Here is a 25,846-nt window from a genome sequence, read left to right on the forward strand (position 1 = left end):
ACTTTATGATGAAATTTAGCGTGTTAGTTGCTCACAATGGACACCATTTGACACTCCAAAACATGTAAAAATTTAACCAACACTTCATATTTAGAGTGTATCTAAATGGATGAATAGTAATAAACACAATCAATCGAAGAATGTCACATATTTTTCTCTCTCTTCTATTTTCTCCTTTTCTTGTTTCCTTCTTTCTCTCTCCCCTATCAAGCACTATCTCTCTGGCTGAAGATCGAGCCTCACCATTATGTGTATATATAGTTTTCTAACACTTAATAATGATAAATATTGAGGGATTTGGAGGGGTGACTCAAAAGCCACCACTGTGAATGCTCTTAGGTCATGACTTGTAAAGTTGTCAATCACCTAACACGTGGGCGTGTAGGTCTAGATTCGGGCCTAGTACCACATTTGGCCATTGACATCCCATTTCTTAATATATTTTTTTAGATTTTTATATAAAAATTTGAATAACAAAATGAGGAATTGGACACCCTCCTCTTCAATATTTAATTCCCTAATACATAATTGAACATGATTGTTTAATCTCTCCTGGCACTGGAAATTTAATAGACAAATAATTTAACAAAAACTAATTGCATTCAAATATTTAATTAGCTAATCAATTTAAACTATAAAGTCTTAACCAACGAGAGGTGACTCAGTTGGTAATCGGCTGGGTTAAGTATATGTATACTCAATATTCGATTGCAATGAAAAACATATTTCTCAACGGTATTTAAAAAAAAAACTATGAAATTCATATTAATTGTGGCAAAAAAACAAAGCATCATAATGGGGGACATTCAATGAATGTCTAGTCCATTACAATGTATTATTGCAACATATTGAAACAAAATCTAACATAAGATTTCTCAAAATTAAGGATCAATTATTATTGTTATTAGTAGTAGCTTTGAACAGGTCCAAGCAAGACTCTGTTGCAATATCTCTGTTCCAAAACTTCTTAAAGTACTCAGCATAAGTGAAATCTTTGTACACTGCCGGATGATCATCGTCTATCAGCTCCTTTGCAGGCCCTATCACTGCATCAAACGACGGACAGTAGAACGTCGGGATGGATACTCTGTCCTTGCCGCTGTTCACGACCGCCCGATGTAGCACGCTGGTGTATCGATCATTGCTAAGCGCCTAATCAAACATATATCGCAAAATGTTGAAATTTTCAGCCAAAACACATTGAAGATGAAATCTATTCTAAGCCACGGATTCGAACAGATTTATTTTTCATGGGTCGTCACCATTAATTCTTGGACATATGAAAACATGTTGGGTCTTGCTTATAAACTATTTGGCTGGTTATATAGAACACATAGATTCTATGCAACCTAGTGCTTAAAGATTCTACTATGAGCACAAATTATAGCATTCTTTGTTTGAAGTTTTTTACCTGCAATTGATCTCCAATGTTAACAATGAAGGTGTTGGGGACAGGCTGGACTGAAACCCAGTTGCCATTATTGAGAACTTGCAGACCAGGCACATCATCCTGAAGAAGAATGGTGATTAAACCAACGTCAGTGTGACCAGGAACTCCATAAGTGAGCTCTGGCTTTGGACATGGTGGATAGTAGTTGAAAGCCATGTGTTGTCCATGCTTTCCAAGTGCCTTGTCAATGTAATCCCTCTCAAGGCCTAAACTCTCCGATATCAACTCAAGAAGTCTCAGCACTAACCCTCTCATACTCGTACAATACTCGGCCACATTTTTCCTGTAAAACATCAGAAAAATGTGTGTTTCACATGAGTCTTTTTAACATACCCAACTAAAGCAACTTTGGTCGTAAAAGAGAAGTTGACTGTCGTAACTTTTTACAAATACGAGAGGTTACAAGTTCAACTCCCACGTCATAGTTTCGACGTTATTTCCTTGCATGCATGGACAAATGGCTCATGGGAGGGTTTGTGGAGTTTAACTCTCTTTTATGAGTTTTGGTCTTGTCTTACCTGTTGCAAGGGTGGAGCGGGCCGGGTTGGGGTCTCGTTATCAAAAAAAAAAACAATCAATACATACTTGAAGTTTGGGGGACTGGAAGGCCATTCGTTGATGAAGTCTTGAAGAGGGTAAGCTTGAAGTCTCAAGAAATCCCTCCAATTCGCGACCTTCTCGGTCTTGACATTAAAGCTAGTTGAAAGCCTGGTGGTTTTTGAAGGGTCATCGGAGTAATACTTTAACCTCTCACTCTCTGGTAATTTGAAGAACTCCCTTGTTACCTTAACAATGTTGTTGATCTCCGTCTCTGGTATTCCATGGTTTTTCAGCTGAAATCTCGAAAAAAAAATTAATATTAATATAACCATGACAGATTAATATATAGAAGTTGAGATATATATATATATATACCTGAAAGAAACCAAAGTCTTGGCATGCTTGGGTAATCTGTTTGATTATCTCAGACCGGCGACGAGGATCTTCGAGGCCGCGGAGGTCAATGAGAGGGATAGAGGCTTGTGAACCATGAGACTGATCAGCAAGGTTTGGACGGTCGGATAATGGACGAATGTATTGAGGGGGGATATTGTCTTTTGCGGTTATGGTAAGGTCAGTGAGTAGCTTAGTTGCTGCCATCTTGTAATAATTCACTAAAGTTGATGCCTTGTTTGTGGTTGCAGTCCTATTGTTTTATATACACAAATACACATGACTGCTACCCAATGGTCCCATTTTAGAAAACAATTGTTTTGTCGATCCTCGTGTTTTTATCTCAAATATTAAGATGGACACACACGATTTTATATAGATTATGTGGAGTTAAGATTTCACATGGATAATGATTCATGTGCGTCCATCTCAGCATCTGAAATAGTTGAGATAAAAAAAACATTCCACACCTTCTCAGTTTTAAAGTCTTACGGATCTTGAAATTTTGTTGTCTCATCTATCTTAGATGTTGAGATTAACGTATATGATTTCATCATCAAATGGATCATGTGGGACCCAAGATTTCACGTGGATCTAGAGACAGACCCCAACACTCAAAAAAAATTATATTAATGTTATAGCAAATTGTACGTATATTTTATAAAAAGCTCACATTTTGTCTCCATTGAATTTCAAAATTCTACCATTATCCCTAACAAGTATAAATTTGACCCTGCTCACGCTATACTTTAACTCCGTCCTACGTAGATCATATGCATCAATCTCAACATTTAAGATAACTAGCATCTTTGTGATATTTCCTCGAACCTTCCTTGCCATAGGCCATAGAGTTAGAGGGAGAGATTAAAATACGAGTCTCTCTGTATTCAGATCAAGAGAGCTTTGGTCCACTTGATGTAATGACTTTGTCTGACTTGGTCAGAGAGTCAATTGTCTGGTTTGCAGTAATCGACAGAAGCCACGTTAGTTTCACGTGTACCAAGACACCAAGTTGTTCAACTTGAGCATTTTGTAACCAGTTAACCAGTCAAGGTCCTGACTCCAGTCCTGATCAAAAATAATGTAGAGGAAAGAAAGGGAATGGCTCTATTCCTAGCATGGAAAGGTAGGTTTGCCGTAAGGAATGGCTGATGGCTTTCTATTCCTTGCATGGAAAAGTAGGTTTGCGGTCATCTATCAATAGCCTACAATGATAAATGCACACACAAAGGCTTACCGTCTGTTTGCCAAGGCGGGTGGCACAGCGTTTCCGTTGTGCGGACGCTTGGTGTTTATCGCATTGTCAAATAACAAGGCATTTGCTGCGGAACCGTTGTGCAAATGACAACGGTTCCGCAGGCCTTTGAGAAGCTCCACATTGGAGCTTCTCAAAAGTGGAAATGCTTTTTCTTAAAAAAAAAATTAAGTGACGTGGGTCCCACTATCCACACTTTGATTTAAAGGTTTTTGTTTAAAAGAATATGGGCCCACGTTGTAACAATTTCTCAATTAACAATTTTTAAATATTTAAAATTTATACTTAAAATTAAATTTAGTAAAAAATTAAATTAAATCTAAGATTAAATAGATAACAAAATTATTATAAAATCATAAAATATAATATTTAATAAAATTAATTATTTTATTAATAAAATCTAATATTATAATACTTTAATGCAACAATTTTTCCGTTAACATCAATTTTTAGTTTGTCAAACACCTTGCAACATATTTCATACACCTTACAGCATATGTCACAACTTTAAACTCAACTTTTTCCCACAGTTTTTCAACTAACAATGAAAATCAATCCAACCACTCTACCAAACAGACCCTTAGGGTTGGTTTGGAATCCTATGGGCTTAATGGGCCTATTGTTCACTTCTCCCCTAAGACTGGACACCAAGTGGTGGAGAAGGCCCAATTTAAAAACTCATCAAAAGAAAAGTAAAAATCATGCATCAAAACAGAGGAACAAAAAGGGTCAACTCAAACAATAAAACAGAATCATATGTAAATCAACAAAATTGGTGATATGTAAAAACCCTAAAGTTGCAAAGTTTTGAATTGCCAAAACATAGGAGCGTAATTGCATAAAGCTGAATAAAATGTTACAAAAATCGGTCTTTGCGCGGGATATTGGCAACGCAACTGATAATGTGAAACACAAAACGTCGTCCGCGATTTTAGAACTCCAACATTGAATAGCTGCTCCATATTTTAATGTGATGATGATTTAAAGAGAGCTTTGCTAATAATCCCGGTGGCTTCAATGTAGCGATCAACACACCTAGAGATGCAACTACCTTCACCACTGCTAAGACTGGACCCTGGTTTTGTGATACACTTGTCAAAGCATTTCTCCCTTACAGTCTGCAAGAAGTTAAGCAAAATTACATAAACCAAATATATTCATATTATTATATAAGCGTGTTCTAAAATAAAATACTCCAAATGCAGAAAAGAAAACTTATGGTTTGTTTTGAGTAACCCAAGCAAGCAACGACTGTTTGTAGAAGGAAATCAGTTTAGCGAACAAGGTAAAAATCCCTTAACGTCCAAAAATAGTGACGCATCACTTAAATACTTCACAGTAGATACTAGGTTTAAATGTGCCTCCCAGCAGCAGAATATTGTGAACATATTACTAACTCCGGTCAAGATCAGGCCATCTATGACAACATAAAGAAATTGAAACGGTAAGCCCCCAAAACTCCTCACTAGCAAAAGCCTTTGAAAGACACAATCAATCCCAAACACATCATTTATGCACTAAACATGAGACCTTGTATAGTTCTGTAAACAAAATTTTCAAAAGTGCACAAATGTTACTGCTACCACAATGACAGTGTCTAAACAACACTAACGAACCAAATAAACTGCTGGACTCAAGATACTTCCAAGCAGAACCACTTTATATAACTTTCCTACCTACCATAATCACACACGCAAAAGCTAAATGAAGAATCACCCCTAAAGATTCAACTATTTAAAACACAGTCGCACTATTGAATTGCTGATTATTCATCTAAACTAAATTCATATGTACTTTAAACAAAGCATATGGAATAATACTTTTAATTCCTTACTACCAATGAAGAAAAGTTCAGTATGATTACATCAGCATAGGAAAAAAAAATTTACAGGGTATTTTCAGAACTATACAAAAATTGGCTACTCAATGCCACGGCAAAAACGAATAATCTTCATTACCCTTTTCTTTGTTCCGAAGAATCTTTGCAACCATTTTCTGATAAGCACCTGTAAGCATGGCATGTTTATGCACCTATGGATGCATTGGACCAAGCAGCTCATCTTTGCAACCATTTTCTGATAAGCACATGTAAGCATGGCATGTTTATGCACATATGGATGCATTGGACCAACCAGCTCCTTAATGATGTCCAAAAGTTTAAAAGAGAATCTAGGATCACCATGTAACTATAAAAGCCTATAATCTTGGTAATCAAACATAGACTGGTAATACAAAATAAAATTAAAAACAGAGTAACCTCTCACTTCTCACACTGTTTAATAATTCCAGCTCTAATATGAAACCAATGAGTCAAAATTGTGATTGACAATACACAGAACAACACAAATATGCAAAATCAAAGACAGGGAAGTTAAAGGCCAGAACTTGCTCGTCGCAAACACAAATACAGGGCACAGAAAAATAAGGGTTTTCAATTTTCATGACTGAGAAATCATCAAACGAAGAACGAGAAAGCAAAAAAGAGAAAAAAAGGAAGGTAACCTCGAGGAACTCCTGCGCGTAGGCTTGGGCAAGCTGAGTCTTTAACTGGTCCATTAAATCGTCGGGTGACATCGACGATCCTGGTCCACTCGGAGGTGACGAGAACGAGTCCATTGCTGCTACCTACTACTTCCTCTTCTCGACAACTCACTCTCTGCCTCAAAATAAATTGGACCAGTAAACCCTAGATACTTTTGTACCTTACGTTACGACTGCGTATTGAGCCCAAATATCTAAACAGGCCAGGCCCTAATGTCCGTCCTTTTAAGTTTGGCTCCAAATTTAGCCCAATAAAGATTTTGAGCCCAGAATTAGAATACAAGAGAAGGAAAAGACAAAAAGCAAATTAAACAAGTTGGTTTAGCAATAAAATTTCCTGCCTCACAAAAAAAAAAGACAAGTTGGCTGTTTGGTTTCTTGAGATTCGAGAATTGCAACTTGTGTCATAAACAAATCTAATTAAACAAACTATTAAATTTAAATCGTGATATCTCATAAAGGTCTCGAGTTCGAATCTCACCATCTCCTATGTTCAAAAAAACATGTACACATAATATGTGGGGCTGGCAAGCTTGGAAGGTCGCCCAATTTATATCGGATTGGGGCTCGTAATTTCTTAGAATCTATAATTCACATTTAATAGTGAAGTTAAAAAGAGAATTTTTAAAAAACAGAAAAACGAAAATATGATGTAATGTAATACACCTTCCAAACCATTAAATTTTTGAAAGAATTGCAGAACCCCAATTCCGTATATATCCACCACAAGTCACTTTTGTCCTTGTGGTGGTTGAATGGGCTACAAGCTACCGCTCTCTTCTACCCTAAATGCTGCTCTAGGTACACTTGGTCCCAATATTATTACCCCACAACCAAACAAAGAGCAAACATGGGTTCACTCTGAAGCCCATTACCCAAAACAGCCCAACCCAACAATCAAGGGTCCACAATCTGCACAATATAACTGGGGCCTCTCAGAACACTATTGAAATTCAAAATGCAAGTCCAGTTTAAAGAAGAAATCAACAGAGTAAGCATTTCCAGTAATCATCAACTCCAATATTAGAGAAACCACTGAACTTCTAAGCTTCATTAACAACATAGATTTCAGAGCCACTCACTAAACAGCAAAAGACAGAAAATATTTACAATGGATAAACATTTTCAGGCCTTGTTAACCGTAGTTCTGCTGATGCCTCAAGCCACATATCTCTGTACAACAAAGCTAGAGGTTGCGTTTCTTCCTTGGTTAGGTAAGGTTTTACCATAGACTCTTTGATAACCTGCACCAAAATGCAGCAAAGCAAACATCTCGCGTGTTTTCAAGTAAATGGAAATTTTACAGCAAATTGTTGTTATCAGAAATGGTATGCGCTGCCACCTACCTGAGTGAGTTCATTATCCTTTCTAACGCCCCCAATAATGCTCGGATGACAAGAGTCCAAGACTTTATGGATCAAAGCAGGAGCATAATTCCTTTGCTTTGCATGCTCATCCTGATAGAGACGCTCAGGTGAAGCAGTCATCACATTTTCCCTGATCACTTGAGATTCCACGTTTGAGCACTGAACAGGATTTCAGTTACTCTTCACGTTGTCAGCATGCAGGAAAAAACATTAAATGACCCAAAAACAATTCTATTTGTGTCATTCGCTCGCAATACTATAAATGAAAAGAGTCATTCAACATCATAGAGAAAATCGTCAACTAAACGACTGGTCTAAATAAGGACGTGTTTACACTAAACAAATGTACATATTAGACATGAGCAGTAAAGTCGTTCAATAAACCCACAAGACATTGGTTGGTGTGTGTATGCAACAGTGCAAACCTTGAAACTAAACAGTCAGTATCAGATGCATTCCGGGCATAATAAAGACAAGTTAGTATATACCTTTTGGACATCTGTCGTCACTTTTTGACTGTTCGAAGCGCGTAGATGACTTGGTTGAGGCGCTGCTCTTTGCTCATCCCTACTTCTGATTATAAAATTAAGATTATCAATAGTACTCTTGATTATGTCATACTCATGTTCATTGAAAGAATGCAAATCATTCAAACAGTGTCTTATAAGTATCTCTGACATATTGTGCATTGTGTTGACTGCAGTTTGAACGTCAAGTTGCAGAGGTGCAGGAAAAAGCTTTGATGCACCATGAACTTCTTTTGTGAAATCTTTAGGGACGACAACTTCAGAGGAAGCTGGACTATACTCATATGCCGTTGCACATAACAACGCATTATTGGAATCAGTAAGTAAAGAATCCTTGACACCCTCTACAGAACCTCCACCATCTGGCCCAGGTGCAAGCAGGCCGTCAGCAATGAAGTGATCGTCCACAAGTAATGGTTGACACACTAAAGAAGAGTCTAGCATAGAGCTACTACTAGAGTTTCTATTCCTAGTGTATTCCTTTTCTCGTTCACAGGTGTTAAAAGTCCTTGTCATGTTGCCTGTTTCTGAATGAGATGACAATACAGTAACAGAGCCTTCTAGTCTTGGTTCTTCAAGCAATAAAGTAGCTGCCAAGTCAGAAACATTCTGCTGAGATGCTGTGTTATCTCCACCAATTTCACTACCACAATAACCTACACTTCGTTTAGCAATGCTAGGAATAAACTGAGGTGCCCAAGGATTTAAACTGCTACATGCTTCTTTAGGTTGTGAAATCTCGGGACCAGGAACTTCTTCATTTTCAAGTTGTGAGCTTCGCAGCCCAGAATCTTCAAATCTAGATCGAGTTGCAGCCAACCCTCTCCAACAAGGTGAATCCACATCAGAGTCATTCTGGTCAGACATTACGGACGAAGTTTCAAGATGAACCTTTGTTTCAGAACAATGAGGCCTCAAAGAAAGATCATCAAGAACACTGGCACCAGTGATTTGCAGCTCAGTCTTTTTGACCAGTGGACTCGTCACCACATCACCTACAGGTTTGGCATTCTTTCTGCCCTTGCATTCATCTACCAAGACTTCATCAATTGCAATTGAACAAGGGATTTGCAGCCAAGCATTTTCCATGGCCAATGGACCCATAGCTACATCACCTAAAGGTTTCGTATTCTTTCTCCCGTTGCATAAGTCTACCAGGACTTCATCCTGGCAGAATTTATTGTCCTTAACATTCATCAAGACATAAGGTTCCTTTCGATTAGAATGCTTACCATTGAAATAATCCTCATTGTTTCTGTCCGCACCATCGCCATTAGAATCCACATTCTTTGATAAAGTATTTGGGGCAGGATAAGTAGTGCTAATCCTTGAAGATCCATACACAGGATTGGGAAATATATCACTATTAGATGAACTAGAATCTTTCAATGCGCTTGAAAGGCAACTAAGTTGAAAATATCTTCTGTCATATGAAGCGACTTTTGAACTGCCATTGCTTGAGGACATTGCCGCTGGGTTTGTTTGCAAACTTTGATGATCTTTGAGGGTAGCAGCAGACAACAAATCATGAGAGGATGAGATATTGGACAGGATCCTAGAATCTTTCAATATAGATGAAATAAAAAAGCATTAATTAAGAACAACAGTCATCAAGAACTTGCACACTACTGAAAATTATAATGAAGTAATGAACAAATAGTGCATCCTGAAGGAGCAAAGCAACTCCCAATCTACATACTAGTGACCATAGTACAATGAACTGACAATAACAATACAACGGAAAAAATGAAAAAGAAAAGAAAAGAAACTGATGGTGGTAAACAATTAGTCAACTATAAACAACCATGTCAGAGATTAAGCAGTTTGGCAAGATACATCCATCCTAGCAAGTGGAAAACAGAATGAAAGAAAAAAAAATTAAAAATTGAAAAGGAAAAGTGATTTCCTTTGCTGTATGCAGTGGTTTGTAACTCAACCCTTGACGTCTTGACAAAGAAACTAAATGAAAAAAAGAAAGTATATGCAAATAAAAAAGGCATCAAGATCTTGATCAAGAGGAAAAATCTCCACAAAATTGAGTTCTTTCATCAGATTGAAACAGATGAGTGATATATGTTGTCATAAGTAATTATCCTTTATAATTTACAAGCATCCATGATAGTTGGAAAACAAGACAAATCTATTATCGATACCCTAAACATGTTAGTATACTGTCTATATTCCATAAACCCACATCTAAGTTTTTTTCGGTCATAAAGTTATAGAGAAAACTTGATAATGGAGAGGTATATGATGGTACAAATCTAAAATCTTCAATCGGACATTGACAGCACAAGCTGGAAAACATTCTTGTAGAGGGTTCACTATGCATTTTATCCTACGGTATTCGCTCCTAAGCTGGAAAACATTTTTTGTGCGTCACCCCTGCTTGTGCAGCCAATCCTCAAAAGCAATCAAACCACCAAATTGCAATTGCAGCCTCCGTTGTATACACATTAATGAGATAGAACACAGTTAATTACTATGTATATCGCTTTGTATCAGCAGCCACATAGATACAAGGATCACAATAACTCATGCAGAGGCTAAACAAATATAGAAGTATGGAAATCAACTGGAACAGCATAGATATCTTGTAATTACTCTAAGTTCACAACTTGAAAACATTTGGCAGTGAAAAAACTTCAAACTAGTTGGTCCAAAAATATTTGCTATAATTCCAGGATTGTATTTCTAGGCAATGAAACACATACACATACAAATAACTTTACCAGAACAGAATGGAAAACCTAACACATTGATGAAGCTATGTAACAAAACAGTAGGAGAACTCAGAGAACCAGTAACGAAATACATAAAATAAATTAAATTGGAGAAAGTTACCACGAGTTAATGAAGCCGGAAAGGTGGAGTCTTTAGAGGAACCCTCAAAAAATGAATATTGTGGGTCAATCCGATCATCAAAACACTCACAATCATCGTACCCAGTAGAAGTAAAGTCACCATCCAGACCGAAACCCCAATTTTGATGGGTCTGACAGCGGTTCGAGATAAAAGGTATAGCCGATGGTGACAATCGTGAATATGGTGATGACGATGACGAAGACGACTTACTCACACCCAATTGCTTTACTTCCTTCTCCATTCTTTACATAACCCTAGCTCTAAAATCTCAATATAATCTTCGACTCACGGACTGGGCGATCTTCGTCTCCGACTCCCCTTCGGTGTCGGAGAGTGCAGAGCGATCGATTTGTAGTGATTTATAGTAGAATTTTAATATTGTTTTCTCCCTATCCTTTTTTACATTGCAAGTCCTTTATCTATCACATATTTACTTAAAAATTAAAATGTCTTTCCAATTTAAACAATTTGTTTTTCAATCTTAATCCGAAATTGTAAATTTAAATTTTATTGGGAAATTTTTAGAATTTAAAATATCATGACCTTTATTTCATAGTAAATAGCATGAAGTCGGGTTAAGATCAAATAAAAAAGTGATTTGATGGAGAAGTCACGTTTGGTTTTTTTCATGTATTTTCTATTTTTTAAAATATTTTTTATTTTCAAACTATTTTCTAGTGATTTTTTTATTTCTTTTACTTTCAAGTAGAAGTGTTTTAAAGATTTTTTTATGTTTTCTCAAAAAATAAACGAAAAACAAATATATCAAACCCATTGAGCTCTTTCTATTTTCAACTATATTTATTGCACTCTAATATAATCCATCTTAATTAAATATAAAGAGCTCAATTTTTCAATACACGTATTGATATAACTATAACTAAATATAAAGGCATGTAATATTATAATTAGCAAAAAAATTTCCAACAAAACGAATCACCAATTCACTATAATTCTATGAATAATGCATCAGGGTGTCATAAGAAAAAAAAAATTGAAAATGGACTGAGTTTAGCAAATTGTTTAAAAACAAGGGGCCACACTGAAAATGTACTACCAAACAGGCAATTTAAACAAGAAGGATACCAACAAAAATGTAGGAACTTCTTGAGAAAGTCTATGGATGTAACCTTGTAATTTATTTTTAAAAAGGGGGTAGGAACTTCTTGAGAAAGTCTAGGGATGTAACCTTGTAATTTATTTTTAAAAAGTGGGGTCCATTTGAAATATAAAAAAATTCAAAACATTGACCAATTGAAGAACTTTTGATTCCAAAGCTTTTTGATTATGTTCCTAATCAACTTCTCTATTCCCTTCTGAACTAAGTAACCTGTTGTGGACCATTCCAGAAAGTAATGAACATTCTTTTATATATTACTGTTCCATTGAATATATTCCCACCCTACAATTCAACATATATATTCACGGGCGACATCAGGGCATAATATGAGGGGATCATCGGGGACTAATCGGATTATTACATGAGGCAGCAAGCATTCACGTTGTCGTCGTTGAACATGTTGCTGACCTTATCATCTCCTCGGTGATTGACCGGAATATTCCCGTGGTGGTGACCGATGTTGTAGCCATGGCGGTAATAGTTATAACTCTCTTTGAACTCTTGGGTTGTGTCCTTAAAATAGTTTTCGGCAGATGTGAAGTACAACGGTGGGTTAGGATATGGCCAGAATTCAGCCCTCTTTCCTGCCCTCCTCACCGCCTTCAACACCTTGTTTCGGTCCACATATCCCACCACCGTCACCTTCTCCATCTCCAAGTCCACCTCCACTGAATCAATCCCTAATCAATATAACAAAATTATTACATTTCAAATGTGAAAGCAATAAAGCTGCGTACATCTTGTTTTTTTGGACAATGTGATAGTTTAGTTGGTGGATCTCTCTTGGGTCAAATCATATGGACTAGGAAGTTTCGGAGTTCGATTTTCATTTTGAACAATACCCTTGTGGCCAAGCACTTGGCTTTGGTCATAATTATCCTATCATCAGGTGGGAAAACTATGTGCACGCTGACCTGACAACTCGAGTTAGACTCATTTAAATATGTTCAAAAGGCAAGCTCGAAACTTATATAGGGTCGTTCACGGTTACCAAAAAAAAATTTCTTTTTCACTCCATCGTTACTATGAATTAATTAGTCTAAATTTTTTCCAAATTCTCTAAATACATAAACATGATCAATCCTACTCATTAGGGATTCATGTGGGTTTTTTTTTCTATAATTAATCAAGAAACTAATAATAATAATAATCAAGGTACCTCTAAGCTTGTGGATGGCATTTTTTACTACCCTTTCGCAGCCGGTGCAGCACATCCTGACTTTGAGCTCCACTGTCTGTAAAAAGTTGAACAAAGGGTTCATTCATACAAAGCAAAGTGTCATTAAGGTTAATTTTCATTAATGAACTTTCTGCTTATTCCTTTTTTTGTTCCCTTTGTTTCGTCTTGTATTACAACTTTATACTAACTCTTATAGAAGCAAACAATACATGCATGTTAGCTTAAAATCAAAGCTTAATATAAGATTCCAAATCAACAACATTTCCCAATGCCAATTAAGGAAGACAAAAATATATAGGTGCCACAAACTTGATCAAATATATGTAATATCAACAAAACCTTAATTTGGATTCACTATTAGAGTCATAGATATATAGAGAGAGGTCTTAAATTATTTCACTTGGGTATTCATTTTTCCACCTCCACTAGATCATGGATTCAAGTGGGGGAGACAAGATAATTTCCTAGAATAAAACCATGAGAGAAAGAGTAGGAAATGCCCGTAAAAGTACTGCAACGCGGACACAATACCTTGGATGCAAGAATCGCATCCAAACAGAAAGCACGATGAAGCTCAATCCAAGCAAAAGATATATACATAAGAAATTGAGTATGAAAAGGAAAGGGGGCTAGAAAATATAAATATGATGGTGATGAAGAAAGTGAACCTGCAAAGAAAGTGGACGACCCTTCTTGGACATGTTGTGGTGGTTGTAGTAGTTGATGTTGATGCTGCTGCTTTTGTGGGTGGTTTTGTTTGGAAAGCGAAAGTAACAGCAGTAGTAAGCTATGGCAGATACAATGGCACCAAATGCTCTCTTTATAATGCTAGGAGCCATGGATAAGACCAAGTCCCCTTGAATATATAAAGACAACTATAGCAAGACAAGGTGGTAAGAGAGAGAGAGAGAGAGAGAGAAGGAGAGAGAGAGAGAGAGAGAACAAGTAATAAACTCATATATGGGCCATGAGCCATGAGTCATGAGAAGATATTCATAAGTTGAAATGGAATCGCTTCTGTTAGGTTGTAATCTCTACTGGTAATATATTCCTCATGATCACATGATAACTTGGAACAGTTTCTTGGTGCCTATAATTAAGTACCCCTTTTGGCAGGGAATGGTATCTCTCGCAACACTTATCAATTGATGCTTCTCGATCATGTGGGTAAAGCTAGGCTAAGTTACTTGCATATTGTAACAGCCCGTCCCTCTGCATTATTGATACTTTGTCTGCTTTGAGCTAGTCCATAGTAGCTCGCACAATTTTGTCTTCTCAAGCTCAGCACCAGCTAATAATAGTTTGAGCTCAGAAAAAACGATTGTTATTAGTTTTGAAGTTTCGCCTGTTATATTTTGTACTTCACATAATCACATCTTCTCATGGACGATGTGGGACAAGAGACTTAGCCTCATCGTCACTCGGTAGCTTGTCAAGCACCACCAGTGCAAAGAGGCTTGTAGTCCCACCCACTCGAACTGGGTGCTACACAAACATACATACAAAATATATATATATATATATATATATATATATATATATTGCTGCTAATTAGGTTTTGATGCAAAGGTAGAACATATATTCTGAAAAGATCTTTCTTTTTTGTGATCTCTCTATTGTGCACCCTCTCTCTCTCTCTCTTTAAAAATTACTACACAAACATGTTGTAGAAACCGTGTTGTTCGTTCTTGACAAAGTTAATATTCCCACACATTGCTATTTGTCAGGCTTTGGATTAGCTACCTATAGATGGGATACATTAGTTCTCTGTTCTTCTTTTAACATATTTTGTTCTACAGCATTAAGAAAAGAACCTTTGGGTTCTTTATATATATAGCTGCTCTGACAAAAGAAAATCTTTGAACTAGCTAGGAACAATTGCACTATTATTCACACATAATATGTCTGGACGACCATTCAATTCTAACCAATTAGGGCATCACATATTCTCCAGCAGCAACCGCATCAATACCAAAGAATATGATAATTTTGGTTTTTTTTTTTTTGTGACCGAGTAACTATTCAGTTCAACATGTCTTTGGGCGTAAATCTCAAACCGCTAGAACAGTCCCATCATGCTTAAGAGTGTTAAAAAAGGTCAAAACCGAATCGATTGATTAGTTTTTTATAATAAAAAGTTACACATTTCTTCATTAAAAACTGAACCGAACCGACAAAAAACGATAAAATCGACCATTGGATCAGTTATATTCATGTCAAAAACTATTAAAAAAAAAATTTGACCGAAACCGACCGCGAACATGCTTAACACAAATAAGATTGGGCCGAAACCCATTCCATTGGGACAAACCCACGGAACCAACTTCTAGTTGGTCTACATACTAAATAGATATAAACTTGCATGTTTTGGGTCCAACTTAACCATGATTTCACATGCTATGTCGTGCAACTGGTTCAGCAGCACTCAAGCTACATATATTTTTCAAATAGGATATGCACCAATAAGAGATTATTTAATTTGTTTCTTTTATTAGTATAATAATATATTATAGTTATGGGCCATCATATGGCCCATATAATTATCATTTGATCAAACGAATATTATCCACATATACTCTTTATAATTTCTCTATAATATGTTAATTATTCTTGTTTCTTATAGATGGGTGCATATATGCTGCACTTTTAATTATTTTGCACATTATCCTATATCTTAACACGTCAGAGGAATTTTATGCTTACCTAATTATTCTCATTAATTAATTTTTTTTGATTTCTTGACTAATTTGACTCATTCAACCACCTTTATGCAACTATGATTCTGATAATATTTCTAAAATATTTATGTTTAAACTTTTAATGATACAAAAAAAAAAAGAGGACGCAACTTTTGACCTGAATGACCAACAATAGGTGATTCGGTTGGTAATCGATTGGGTTACGCATACGTGTGTCTAATGTTCGATTCCAATGAAAAACATATTTGTTAGTGGTATTTCAAAACTTTTCACCTAAATGTCACGAACATTTTTCTTTTTGGAGAGAAAAAAAAGCCATAGACATTTTTCTTTTTATAGCCATGGCCATAATTCTTTTTGAATTTGTGGTTGCGTCCTTGAAGTAGTTTTCAGATGTGAAGTAAAAAGGTCGATTAGGGTAAGCCAGAACTCGACCCCTCTTTCCTGCCCTCAATTCTATTACGCAAGGTTGTTAGAATCACATGAATCACAATTCGATTCATGCGATTCGACTTTTACTAATGATCATACAAGTCGTTGGTTGAATCAGGTTGCATAAAGAATCATGCGATTCAGTTTTATGAATTGTCGGAATCAACTTGCATAAAGAATCATGCGATTCAGTTTTATGAATTGTCGGAATCGTCATTTTAGACGATTCAGACATTTGACGAAGATGAAGACTTTTGTGACAGCATCGAAGTAAAAGAATTAGGAGTGCAAAACCTAGAGGTGTGATTTCCAACCACAAAGAGCCCCATTGATTTTTGAGTAATCTAGTAAAGATATACATATATATGCTATATTTTCCTCCTCTTTATTTGTTAAATATGTTACAAGTACAACCATCCTCACTGGTAGCCAACTTGACCATGTTTTCTAAAATAATAATAATAAACCTTGGAAATCTTTTTCATTTTCTTGGAAAAAGTTTTACTCTGGATAAAGGGGGCTTGATGGACCATGTCCTCTAATGGATCAGGAAAAAAATGTTATTTACTTAATTCGGCCCATAAAAATGAGATGGAGTTAAGTTGGGCTTTAGCCCATACAACTGGAAAGCCTATTAAAATTATGAATGCAATACGTGTCCGATCGCTTTTTTTTTCTAAAATTTAAAATCTCATCTCCTCTTTTTTCTAAAATTAAAACCACGGCGTTATCAAAACACAATCAAGAGAAAATTCACTTTGTAACAAATTTGTATCAATACACACTCAATTCTTTCTCATCAAGAAACCAAGGCAACCCCAAAGATTTACCACAAAATTATCCATTTTGTTCTCTCTTTCGATGTTCACCGCACACAACCCTTTATTTCTTTATAACCTTGAACCTAAGTGAACCTCCAAGAGATACATCACAAATTTATCACCATTTGCTCTCTCTTAGCCACCTATTTAAACCCAAATAAACAAATAATAAGAAATTAGCTTGCAACACTAGAAAACAAGTCTACTATTTATAATAAACAGTAGGTTTTCAAGCTTCCTCGAGGAATGCTGTCCAATAAGACTCCTCTACCACTTCATGTACCCGAGGTGTCTGAACGGCTAAACCCCAATCAGGACGAAAACCCCAAAAACGCTAAATTAGCCACAGAACTTGCCTCCACACATCCCAAATCAATTCCAAATTTATTGATCAAATCTAACACCAAAATGATTATTTTAAGGACAAATTGTACAGAATTTAAACTTATAATAGATAATATTTCTTTCAGTTGTTTGAATTTGATTTATGCAATGCTCTCACGAGTATCTAATTTATAATATAACTTGAGTACGACTTTATACAAATTTGACTTTTATTTATTTATGATTAATTGGAGAAGATCATCTCTATTTTATGCAAAAATGGATAAAATAAGAATCCCACCATAAATAATAAACAAAGATTCGTTGAGTAGGATAGAAGAAGATAAGGAAACACATGTGATCTAGGTGCCGTCTGGCCCCGAATTCGAACTTGACAAGACATCATGAGGACGACACGTGATTAGATAAGATTTGTTTAGTACTAAACGTAGTTCTACCCAATTATTAATGATACAAGTGACAATGCTCTTAAATGGATGTGTATATCAAGGGTTTCTTTTTTAATGATCAAGATGTTTTTCAATTTTTTTTTAATGATGGGACTCGCAATCACGGCCGCTGGATGTACAGGTGTGTATGGGTCAAAATCCGTCCTCATGTTAAATCTACTCAATCAAGACTCACAAGAGTCTCAGTCGAGCTCAACAGACCTATGGTTTGGGCTCTCTATTCAACAAAGACCTGAAGCCTATATTGCAAAGAAGTTCTCTCATAGGCTCACGATTTGATCAATGCCCAGTGCTTGTCAGCTCAAAGCTCACGTGATCTAGATCGCAAAATATATGTGATTCTCACCACATTAAGGATTCAACTTTTGGAGGTATTATGCTCTCCCCCTCTCTCTAAACTCTTTACTTCTCTCACTACAAATCCCGCCACCGTTAACTAAGTTGACCGTCGAAACCTCCTCGGCACCACACCGTTGTTAAGCTTTACGATATATTCTTAGTGTTATCTTTGTTGGATTCTTAAAGGCCTCGATCCACTTTACTTGATTACAAATCTTCGTGTCTACAAAGTGTAAATTCATCTGACTTGTATACTAATCCATAAATTACGCATGTCAGACAAGTTTATATGAAATCTATATGTGAGCTCCTGCATCCAAAGGAAATTGAACCTTGTGCAAACTACACATACATGAAAAGCATAACTCCGAAAAAAAGATATACCTAAGGCATGTGTATAGAGGGTATCTTCTACACTCTCTTCTACAACCAACCATACAAAGAAAAGCATACTAGTATTACCACCAATAATGAATTTGTCTCTCTCTCTTTAATCAAACTAATTTATTGATTAGAGACTTGAATTTACCATTACCAACACCATCTTTGGCATATGTGTATCAAGTTTCAGGGAATCTTCTACACTCTTCTACAACCATCCACCAATAATGCATCTCCCTCTCTCTTTCTCTCGCTTGAGGACTGATTAGAGACATGAATTGGGATCAGAAACCAAAGAGAAATTTTTTGAAGTGGGAAATTGAAACACAAATTCATCAGAAAGAGATTGACTTGATTGGAATTTATTCAATAGAAACAATTTACATCCAAATTAAAGAAACAAAAAAAATGTTTAAGCCTACATATACAAAAATTACAATAACTAATCCGTCGACATGTATTGAGACCATAACCTCATCATCAGCATCACCTGAACCGCTCAGAAGAAGAACAAGAAGAAGGGGGTTTTGGGGGATTTAGGCAACAGGGGCTGGAAGCAGAGGATGATGATGATGATGAGAAGCAAAAGGAAGGCTACGCCTAACAAGAACACGAACCCTTCTTGGGAAAGGAGCGTCTTCCACCATATGCTCCAGCACCCTCGTCACCAACGCCGTGTACTCTTCCAATAGCTCCGCCATTATTACCACCAGTATCATCTTTCTCTTCAACTCACTTCTCCTCTTCCTTGCGCTTTTTTTTTTTTTTCAATTACAAGACACAGAGTTGCTACTTTAATTTATATGTCAAAGGAAAGAGCCAGAGAGATCCAAGTGGGTCTGGTTTCTCTTAATTTCTCCAGAATCAATGTTATATAAAAATTGAGCCGGACATCGACTCGGGTGAGAAATTGGGTCTGGTTTAGTCAATGAGTAATTGGTCGAAAAAAATATTTTGAAAAACCATACGATTTTATCAACACGATTCAATGATTTTTACGAAAAATCATCACCCGGTTGACGATTTTTTCTCAGGTTACTTGCATAAGTGATATTTTGACAAAATCGTGCCGATTTGATAACTAGTTCACCGATTTTATGGTTCGACCAGGCGGCACAATCCTATTTTAATAACATGCTCTAGATTCATCCCTCAACAACCATCAAACTTCAAAACCTCTAGCTCTCTCTGGCTTTCTACATAAATCTATAAAATACCACCCACCCACACACCCATAAAAATAGTACTAATTCCGGTGTGCGCCTTCGGTTTCCACGTGGCATGGTTTCTTAAGGCTTTAGATCCATGTGGAGCCCATCTACTTTCTCACTCATCCTTATCTTCTTACCTTTTATTGTGTAGTTTTTTTTTTTAAATTCTAAAATGGACCACAACTTACGTTGTTTCTTTGCCAACAAGGTTGCTGACTGAACTGCTTAACCGGCACACAGGCTTCTTTCACAACAGTGATATTCCATCAGGCCCACTCATTCAATGACAAGAGCCCAAGAGCGGCCCAAACACATTACTGGGCTAACCTTGAAGTGCAGAACTAGCCTATTTCAGGTATTCGATTATGCTCTGAAGTTTTGACCTACGACTGTCCAAAAAAACGTTGCCAAACCAAATCAATTGTCAAACTGACGGTTATTACCAAACATATGTTAATACAAAAAAAAATCAAAAAAACTGATCAAACAGACAATAACCGACCCATCAGGATGTCAAAAAATTGAGAAAAAAATCCGACCATAGACACCCCTAGTTTGAACTATAACAAGGAAAAGGATAATTTTGAAAGATAAATAGAAGCTATGAATATAATCTCCTGATGATATTTTGATTATTACAACATCGGGCGGCCTCACGGATGAAGAAAACAGGTGGGGGTTCAGCATGTTACAGCCTTATAGGATATATATAATATATGGCTATGCCAATGCAATCAACACCAGACCCAACAATCATCTACCATACATCCACACCCCAATAGAAACCATAGAAATAGCTACCACCAGGAAAATGCTGGCACTGTAGACTTTAGAGTAAATTTGGCTATGGAGTGTGGGGGATGGTGCCTTCGTGATCGAAGGCGACTCTATTTGCCTGCTCCCATAATCATCATACTGACTCGCCCTTAACCTCAGTTTTCCAGACAATTCGTCAGTGGTTTCCTTGTAGCTGCTTTTGATTTTGGGCAGCTGGGTCTCATTTTCCGGCTTAAAGGTCGGGCCAGGTACTGCAGCTTCAGTAGCCTGCACAAGGCAATTTGTGGGAAAATTTCAGTGAGTGGCAACTGAATCAATTCAGTTTCAATACTTTGACCATTGAGAAAACCTTACCTCTGTGACCGCTGACTGGACACCATCTCCAGAGGTTGCATCTCCAATCTTGCCATTGCCAACTGTCTCAGACGAAGAGTTATTAGTCTTTGACTCCGTATTCCGTCGGCGTCGGAGCCGACGAGTTCTATGAGTTCTAATTTTGTTTCTTGGGTCACCAACATCAATGGTTTTCCCATCCACGGACTTCTCGGGCATAGCAGTCTGTTTGGTAGTTTTGCTGGCCTGCAGGGCATAATAAATATATAGCTCCATGGGATATCCAGTAATCAACATAATTTTCCACAATAGCCAAAAAGACTACAAGTGATTAATATTTACCTCAGTAGATGATGGCAGAGGTTCATCTTCGTTTGCAAAGTAGATTGAATTGTTCCCCTCACCATTGCCAACTGACCCAAGTGAATTTTTTATCTGTAGACGAATTCTCCTAGGAGCAGTTCCTTGATTCGCAAAATTGTTTGGATTAGGTTGCTGCCGAAGCTGGCGGTTTATGATTTTGATTCCAGTTCCACTACCATTACTGCCATACTCCAGAGGATTGTTTTGCCAAATTGATCTGTCCACATTGTTGCATATATCATAGAATGAACCCATGGCGAGATATGCAGATGAAGCATCCTGCCCGACAGAAATATTCCCTAGGTCGCCCACATTATTTCTACTTTCTTCACCAAGTAATGGCCAAGATACCAATGACGCTGGAATCTGAAGCAATTCCTTGCTATCTAAAAGCTCATTATAGCTCCTGGGTGTGCCCATCCCTGGATCATGCTGGTGAAAACAGAAGAAGGGAAATATAGAAACATAATATGTCAATGTCTAAGACCAGAACTTATTCCAAAAAAAGAGGGAAAAAAAAAGTCTCAGACTTGAAAGTACACTAAGATAATTCATCTCAAGCACTAGTAATCATTACATGGATATTTATTCATAATTAATAACTATGCAGAATAAGCAAAAACTAAACAGCTACCACAAGGCTACTCTTTTTATTTTACCTGTAAGCTGGACATTTCTGCGTTGGTGTGGTTGTAAATATCATTGTCATGATTGTTGGAATATTCAGGTGGTATAGTCTGCAACACGCATTCATGACCAGGTAGCTGAGTCGCACTTCCAACAACTGAGTTCTTCCGACTTGTTGACTCTTCACCAGAACACTCATCATTGTTAGTAAATGAGCCATCAAATAAATCACTGAAGGATACATCTTCTTCACAAGAACCATTCTGAAATTGCAACCAATTGTGATCATCACCAAAATCACTGGCATAGGGCGAATCCATGTAGGGTGGTGTCAATTCTGCTAGAATTTGCGACTGCTTGGGGGGAAATACTTTGCAATCAATTTGGTCATCCATGGGATTGTACATGTCTGAATTTCCATTAAGCATTGTATATTCCTGCAGTCAAAAGAAAATGTGGCGTCCCGTCATCATCAAACTCTTCACAACTGCAAACTAGTTTATATTAATCCAAAATAGACGAAAAGAAAAACTTCCTCACATTCATTGGAGTCGCAACTGTTGGATGATCTTCGCCATCCGAAGTCATATGACTATTGGAGCAGCTCTGAACAGGTACTAGAGTGTTAGGAGCCATATTGTTCAACTGGTCAAACTGCTTCTCTGCTCCTTCAGTCTCCTTTCCTTCCTGCATTGCGGATGTTTCTGCTTCTTCAACTAGATCTGATGTCATGTCATCGGGAGAGGATTTGCTTGTAGTAGGAGATAATCCATTATTCTCCACCTCATCATACTTTTGACTCTCAATATTCTCCTCAGGCTTCCGGAACAATCGAAAGATAACAAAGGCACTCTGTCCCCATTTCAAATACTAACAAAGTTAAGTACTAATATATTGATGAAGCAACCGAAAGAGAGACTAAATTCCTTCAGCAATGATCACAAAATGAAAAGAAAATAGTTAAAGAATGAATTCACAGAGAGAAAGAGACCTGGCCTGGACCAGTTCCATCTAGCTCCTTCAGGGTGGGCCGATACTCGTGCATAATCCAACGAGTACGCTGACCTTTGGGGGCACGACCTCTGTAGAAAACCAAAGTCTTCTTCATCCCAATCAAGCTTTGATTAGGTCTACCAGACTTGATAGTGCGGTCCTTCCCTGTAGCCTTCCAATAGCCAGCATCAGTAGCCCTGTTTGATCGGTGCCCATTTGGATATTTCCTATCTCGTGGGCAGAAGAAGAACCACTCCGGGTCCTCCGTCTTTATCACCGAAAGCCCTAACCCCCAAAATTCAACAAATCAATTTCGCACCCAAATAAACTACTCAGCCCGATCACTTTCAACAAGATAAATTATTGAACAGGAAAATTTAAACAAGGAATCTTAACCTAGTTCTTGACGTGCACAGAGGAATAATTCGAAAGGAATAAAGGGGATTACTTGTCAATTAACGAATCGCAAGATTCAGAATCAGCAAAAAAATTAAAATAAAAATTAAAGCTTGAAGAAGAAACTAGAAAGTACGAACCAGGTAAGTCCCAGGGCTCCCATTTGCAGATATCGACTTCACGTATGACTTCGACCTCGGAATCACGACCGTTTACCTTCAACCTCAGGTAATGATTTATGAGCTCCTCGTCCGACGGCCTGAATCGGAACCCTAGAGGTAGTCTGTCGATGGACAACACTGCCATCTTCTTCTTCTTCCTCCTTTGAAACAAACCCTAATTTAACGATCGAAGAGTCGAAGACCAAGATAACTGATAACCTCAGTGGGTTAGCTGACTGTTTGCGCGCGTGAACCTGTCTCGTCTGGTAGCTCGACATTTTGTCACTGACACGTGTGCCTTTTGTGAGATCGTCCAATCACAATTCTCTGACGTGGCGGACTGTGAATGGTGTTTGGGACTTCACATTTACCATATTAACCCCAAAGTGTCGCCTTCCTTAGTTGTAGTTCGCTTCTTCGCCAAGCCAAATACAGTGCTTTTTTTGTCGTTTTTTGACTCACGTAGTCACGTGTATTAAAGAAAGATTTCTTTTACTAGTTAATTCAACTTTACATCACTGAAAGATTACCATTGTTTCAATTCAGTAATCCAATGTGAGATTGTTTCAACTCAATCATCCATTTTTAAATTTGTTTTAATTTCATCATCCTGGTAGATTTCCACAAATTTGAACAGTCACGTTTGCCTATATGGCATTTTGACCGTTAAGTGTCTAACGGAATGAATGCCGTGTCTAATGGTTCTTATGTGTAATATTTGAATGAATAAAAAAAAATTCAAAATTAAAAATCAAAACCAAAAAAAACCCAACCCAACTCTGATATTCCTCACACACACCATTTGCGTCGCAACACTCCTCTTCTTAGCCCTCCAAAATCTCTCGTTCACGAATCACCCAACTCTCCTCTTCTTAGCCCATCAACCTTGGGAAATTCATCTCCCTTGATCAAATCAACTCCCTAGCACGAAAGCTATTGCATAAGAAGCAAGGGTGTTGGACAAAAGCTCTTGCATATGCAACAATCATAGCTTTTTGCTACTGGTAAGTGATGATTGTGAATAGTGGCGGAACTACAGTTGGGCTAAGGTGGGTTTGAGCCCGTGTGAAAAAAACCAAAAAAAATTATCAAATATACTTAAGCCCACTACTCCACTAGTTTAGACACTATACTAGGCTAGCCCAAGACAAGTTTGCTTTGTAGTTTTGAAGTCTTCGTTTAATCGTTTCTTCGAGACTTCGACTCTGTGTCTAGGACCAATAGCTGTCTAGACTCTAGTGTCTGTGATTCTCCAGGGCCAAGCAACTAGAAGCAGGTACTGCCCTCACCTCAACCCCTCATTGGTTGTCTTCGTCAAAAGAGAAATAGCAGAAACTATCGATACAGATTCAATAATAGATACCTTTGAAGAGTCCTATTTTCCTAGTAAGTGTCATTTTGCTAGTATTTGAGCTGGTAGTTAGTTATTATAGTGATCTTGGAAGCATGATAAGTTCCTGCCATTTTGAGATTTTACTGAAGCCCTAAAAATTTTTCGGGGAGCTGCCCCGAACCCCGTTACTTTTAAGTTTAGCTTGGGGTAAATCAAAATCCTAGTTCCGCTATTCATTCTGATGTTCTCTTTTATTATTGTTCAATTTTACTTTACTTTTTAGGTTTATTTGAGTTTGTAAGAAATTTGGGTATCAGGCTTTTTATAGTTCAAGAGACAGGTAACCGGGTCCAAAGTGGGTCCGTAACTTCCGGTGACTTTTCCGACTGAACTTGGTTGGGCTATAAGCTCCTGGCTCCGGTGAGTAAAGTGGTAGTGTTCGTTTGTCGAAAAGATGTCGGAGGTGGCCGGGTTGGTGTTTGATAGTCATGGTGGAAGAATATGTTTTGGTTTATAAATTCTTCCGCCCATTTTGGTTTAGAATTAGAAATGGCAGTTGTTTATGTAAATATTCATATTTGGAACGAATTTGATCTTTTTAGTGACTAATATGTTTCAAGATGCAGTTTGTTATGTTTCTGTACAGATCTTATATATGCAGGGATTTTTTTTTAAAACTTTCCAGGTGACATTTGCCATTCCAACTCATTGTTGACTTAAAGGTCAAAATGCCATGTAGGCAAGGTTGATTGCCCAGATTTGTGGAAATCTATCCAGGGTGATGAAATTGAAACATATTTGAAAATGGGTGATTGAGTTGAAAGTTGAAACAATCTAACATTGGATGACTGAGTTGAAATAATGGTGATCTTTCAGTGATGTAAAGTTCGATTAACTCTCTCTTTTACAAAGTTCGAAACTTGTCACTCCATATGGATGCGTTTTGCA

General features: G+C 37.2%; 5 protein-coding genes across 8 annotated transcripts; all 5 read right to left on the reverse strand.

Moving 5' to 3' along the window:
* Nucleotides 1–750: 750 nt before the first annotated feature.
* LOC119987012 (protein DMR6-LIKE OXYGENASE 2-like) lies at nucleotides 751–2,604 on the reverse strand. The gene is made up of 4 exons (XM_038831705.1): nucleotides 2,366–2,604; nucleotides 2,036–2,283; nucleotides 1,412–1,733; nucleotides 751–1,152 (listed from the first exon to the last, which is right to left on the reverse strand). Exons 1-4 carry the CDS (start codon nucleotides 2,588–2,590, stop codon nucleotides 889–891), a joined length of 1,059 nt encoding a protein of 352 aa, XP_038687633.1. The 5' UTR covers nucleotides 2,591–2,604; the 3' UTR covers nucleotides 751–888.
* Nucleotides 2,605–4,369: 1,765 nt separating this feature from the next.
* On the reverse strand, nucleotides 4,370–6,311 carry LOC119987014 (mitochondrial import inner membrane translocase subunit Tim13). Its single transcript, XM_038831706.1, has 2 exons — nucleotides 6,141–6,311; nucleotides 4,370–4,756 (listed from the first exon to the last, which is right to left on the reverse strand). The coding sequence occupies exons 1-2, from the start codon at nucleotides 6,252–6,254 to the stop codon at nucleotides 4,604–4,606; spliced, it is 267 nt and encodes an 88-aa protein (XP_038687634.1). The 5' UTR covers nucleotides 6,255–6,311; the 3' UTR covers nucleotides 4,370–4,603.
* Nucleotides 6,312–7,092: 781 nt separating this feature from the next.
* LOC119987011 lies at nucleotides 7,093–11,291 on the reverse strand. 3 transcript variants are annotated; one of them, XM_038831703.1, is made up of 4 exons: nucleotides 10,918–11,290; nucleotides 8,035–9,572; nucleotides 7,526–7,705; nucleotides 7,093–7,423 (listed from the first exon to the last, which is right to left on the reverse strand). In XM_038831703.1, the coding sequence occupies exons 1-4, from the start codon at nucleotides 11,177–11,179 to the stop codon at nucleotides 7,286–7,288; spliced, it is 2,118 nt and encodes a 705-aa protein (XP_038687631.1). In that variant the 5' UTR covers nucleotides 11,180–11,290; the 3' UTR covers nucleotides 7,093–7,285. The 3 variants fall into 3 exon arrangements, with proteins under 3 accessions (XP_038687631.1, XP_038687630.1, XP_038687632.1); XM_038831702.1 differs by having other exon boundaries at nucleotides 8,035–9,635; nucleotides 10,918–11,289; XM_038831704.1 differs by lacking the exon at nucleotides 7,093–7,423 and having other exon boundaries at nucleotides 7,563–7,726; nucleotides 8,035–9,635; nucleotides 10,918–11,291.
* A 995-nt stretch (nucleotides 11,292–12,286) lies between these two features.
* On the reverse strand, nucleotides 12,287–14,156 carry LOC119987399 (heavy metal-associated isoprenylated plant protein 30-like). Of its 2 annotated transcripts, none has more exons than XM_038832299.1 (3): nucleotides 13,907–14,156; nucleotides 13,218–13,293; nucleotides 12,287–12,738 (listed from the first exon to the last, which is right to left on the reverse strand). In XM_038832299.1, exons 1-3 carry the CDS (start codon nucleotides 14,075–14,077, stop codon nucleotides 12,416–12,418), a joined length of 570 nt encoding a protein of 189 aa, XP_038688227.1. In that variant the 5' UTR covers nucleotides 14,078–14,156; the 3' UTR covers nucleotides 12,287–12,415. The 2 variants fall into 2 exon arrangements, with proteins under 2 accessions (XP_038688227.1, XP_038688228.1); XM_038832300.1 differs by lacking the exon at nucleotides 13,907–14,156 and adding an exon at nucleotides 13,770–13,810.
* A 6,329-nt stretch (nucleotides 14,157–20,485) lies between these two features.
* On the reverse strand, nucleotides 20,486–23,801 carry LOC119987236 (protein NTM1-like 9). The gene is made up of 7 exons (XM_038832093.1): nucleotides 23,545–23,801; nucleotides 23,007–23,293; nucleotides 22,556–22,867; nucleotides 22,048–22,452; nucleotides 21,368–21,820; nucleotides 21,047–21,271; nucleotides 20,486–20,959 (listed from the first exon to the last, which is right to left on the reverse strand). Exons 1-7 carry the CDS (start codon nucleotides 23,708–23,710, stop codon nucleotides 20,669–20,671), a joined length of 2,139 nt encoding a protein of 712 aa, XP_038688021.1. The 5' UTR covers nucleotides 23,711–23,801; the 3' UTR covers nucleotides 20,486–20,668.
* Nucleotides 23,802–25,846: the final 2,045 nt, after the last annotated feature.

The sequence above is a fragment of the Tripterygium wilfordii genome, chromosome 20 (assembly GCF_013401445.1).
Source record: "Tripterygium wilfordii isolate XIE 37 chromosome 20, ASM1340144v1, whole genome shotgun sequence".
In the NCBI taxonomy this organism is placed as follows: Eukaryota; Viridiplantae; Streptophyta; class Magnoliopsida; order Celastrales; family Celastraceae; genus Tripterygium; species Tripterygium wilfordii.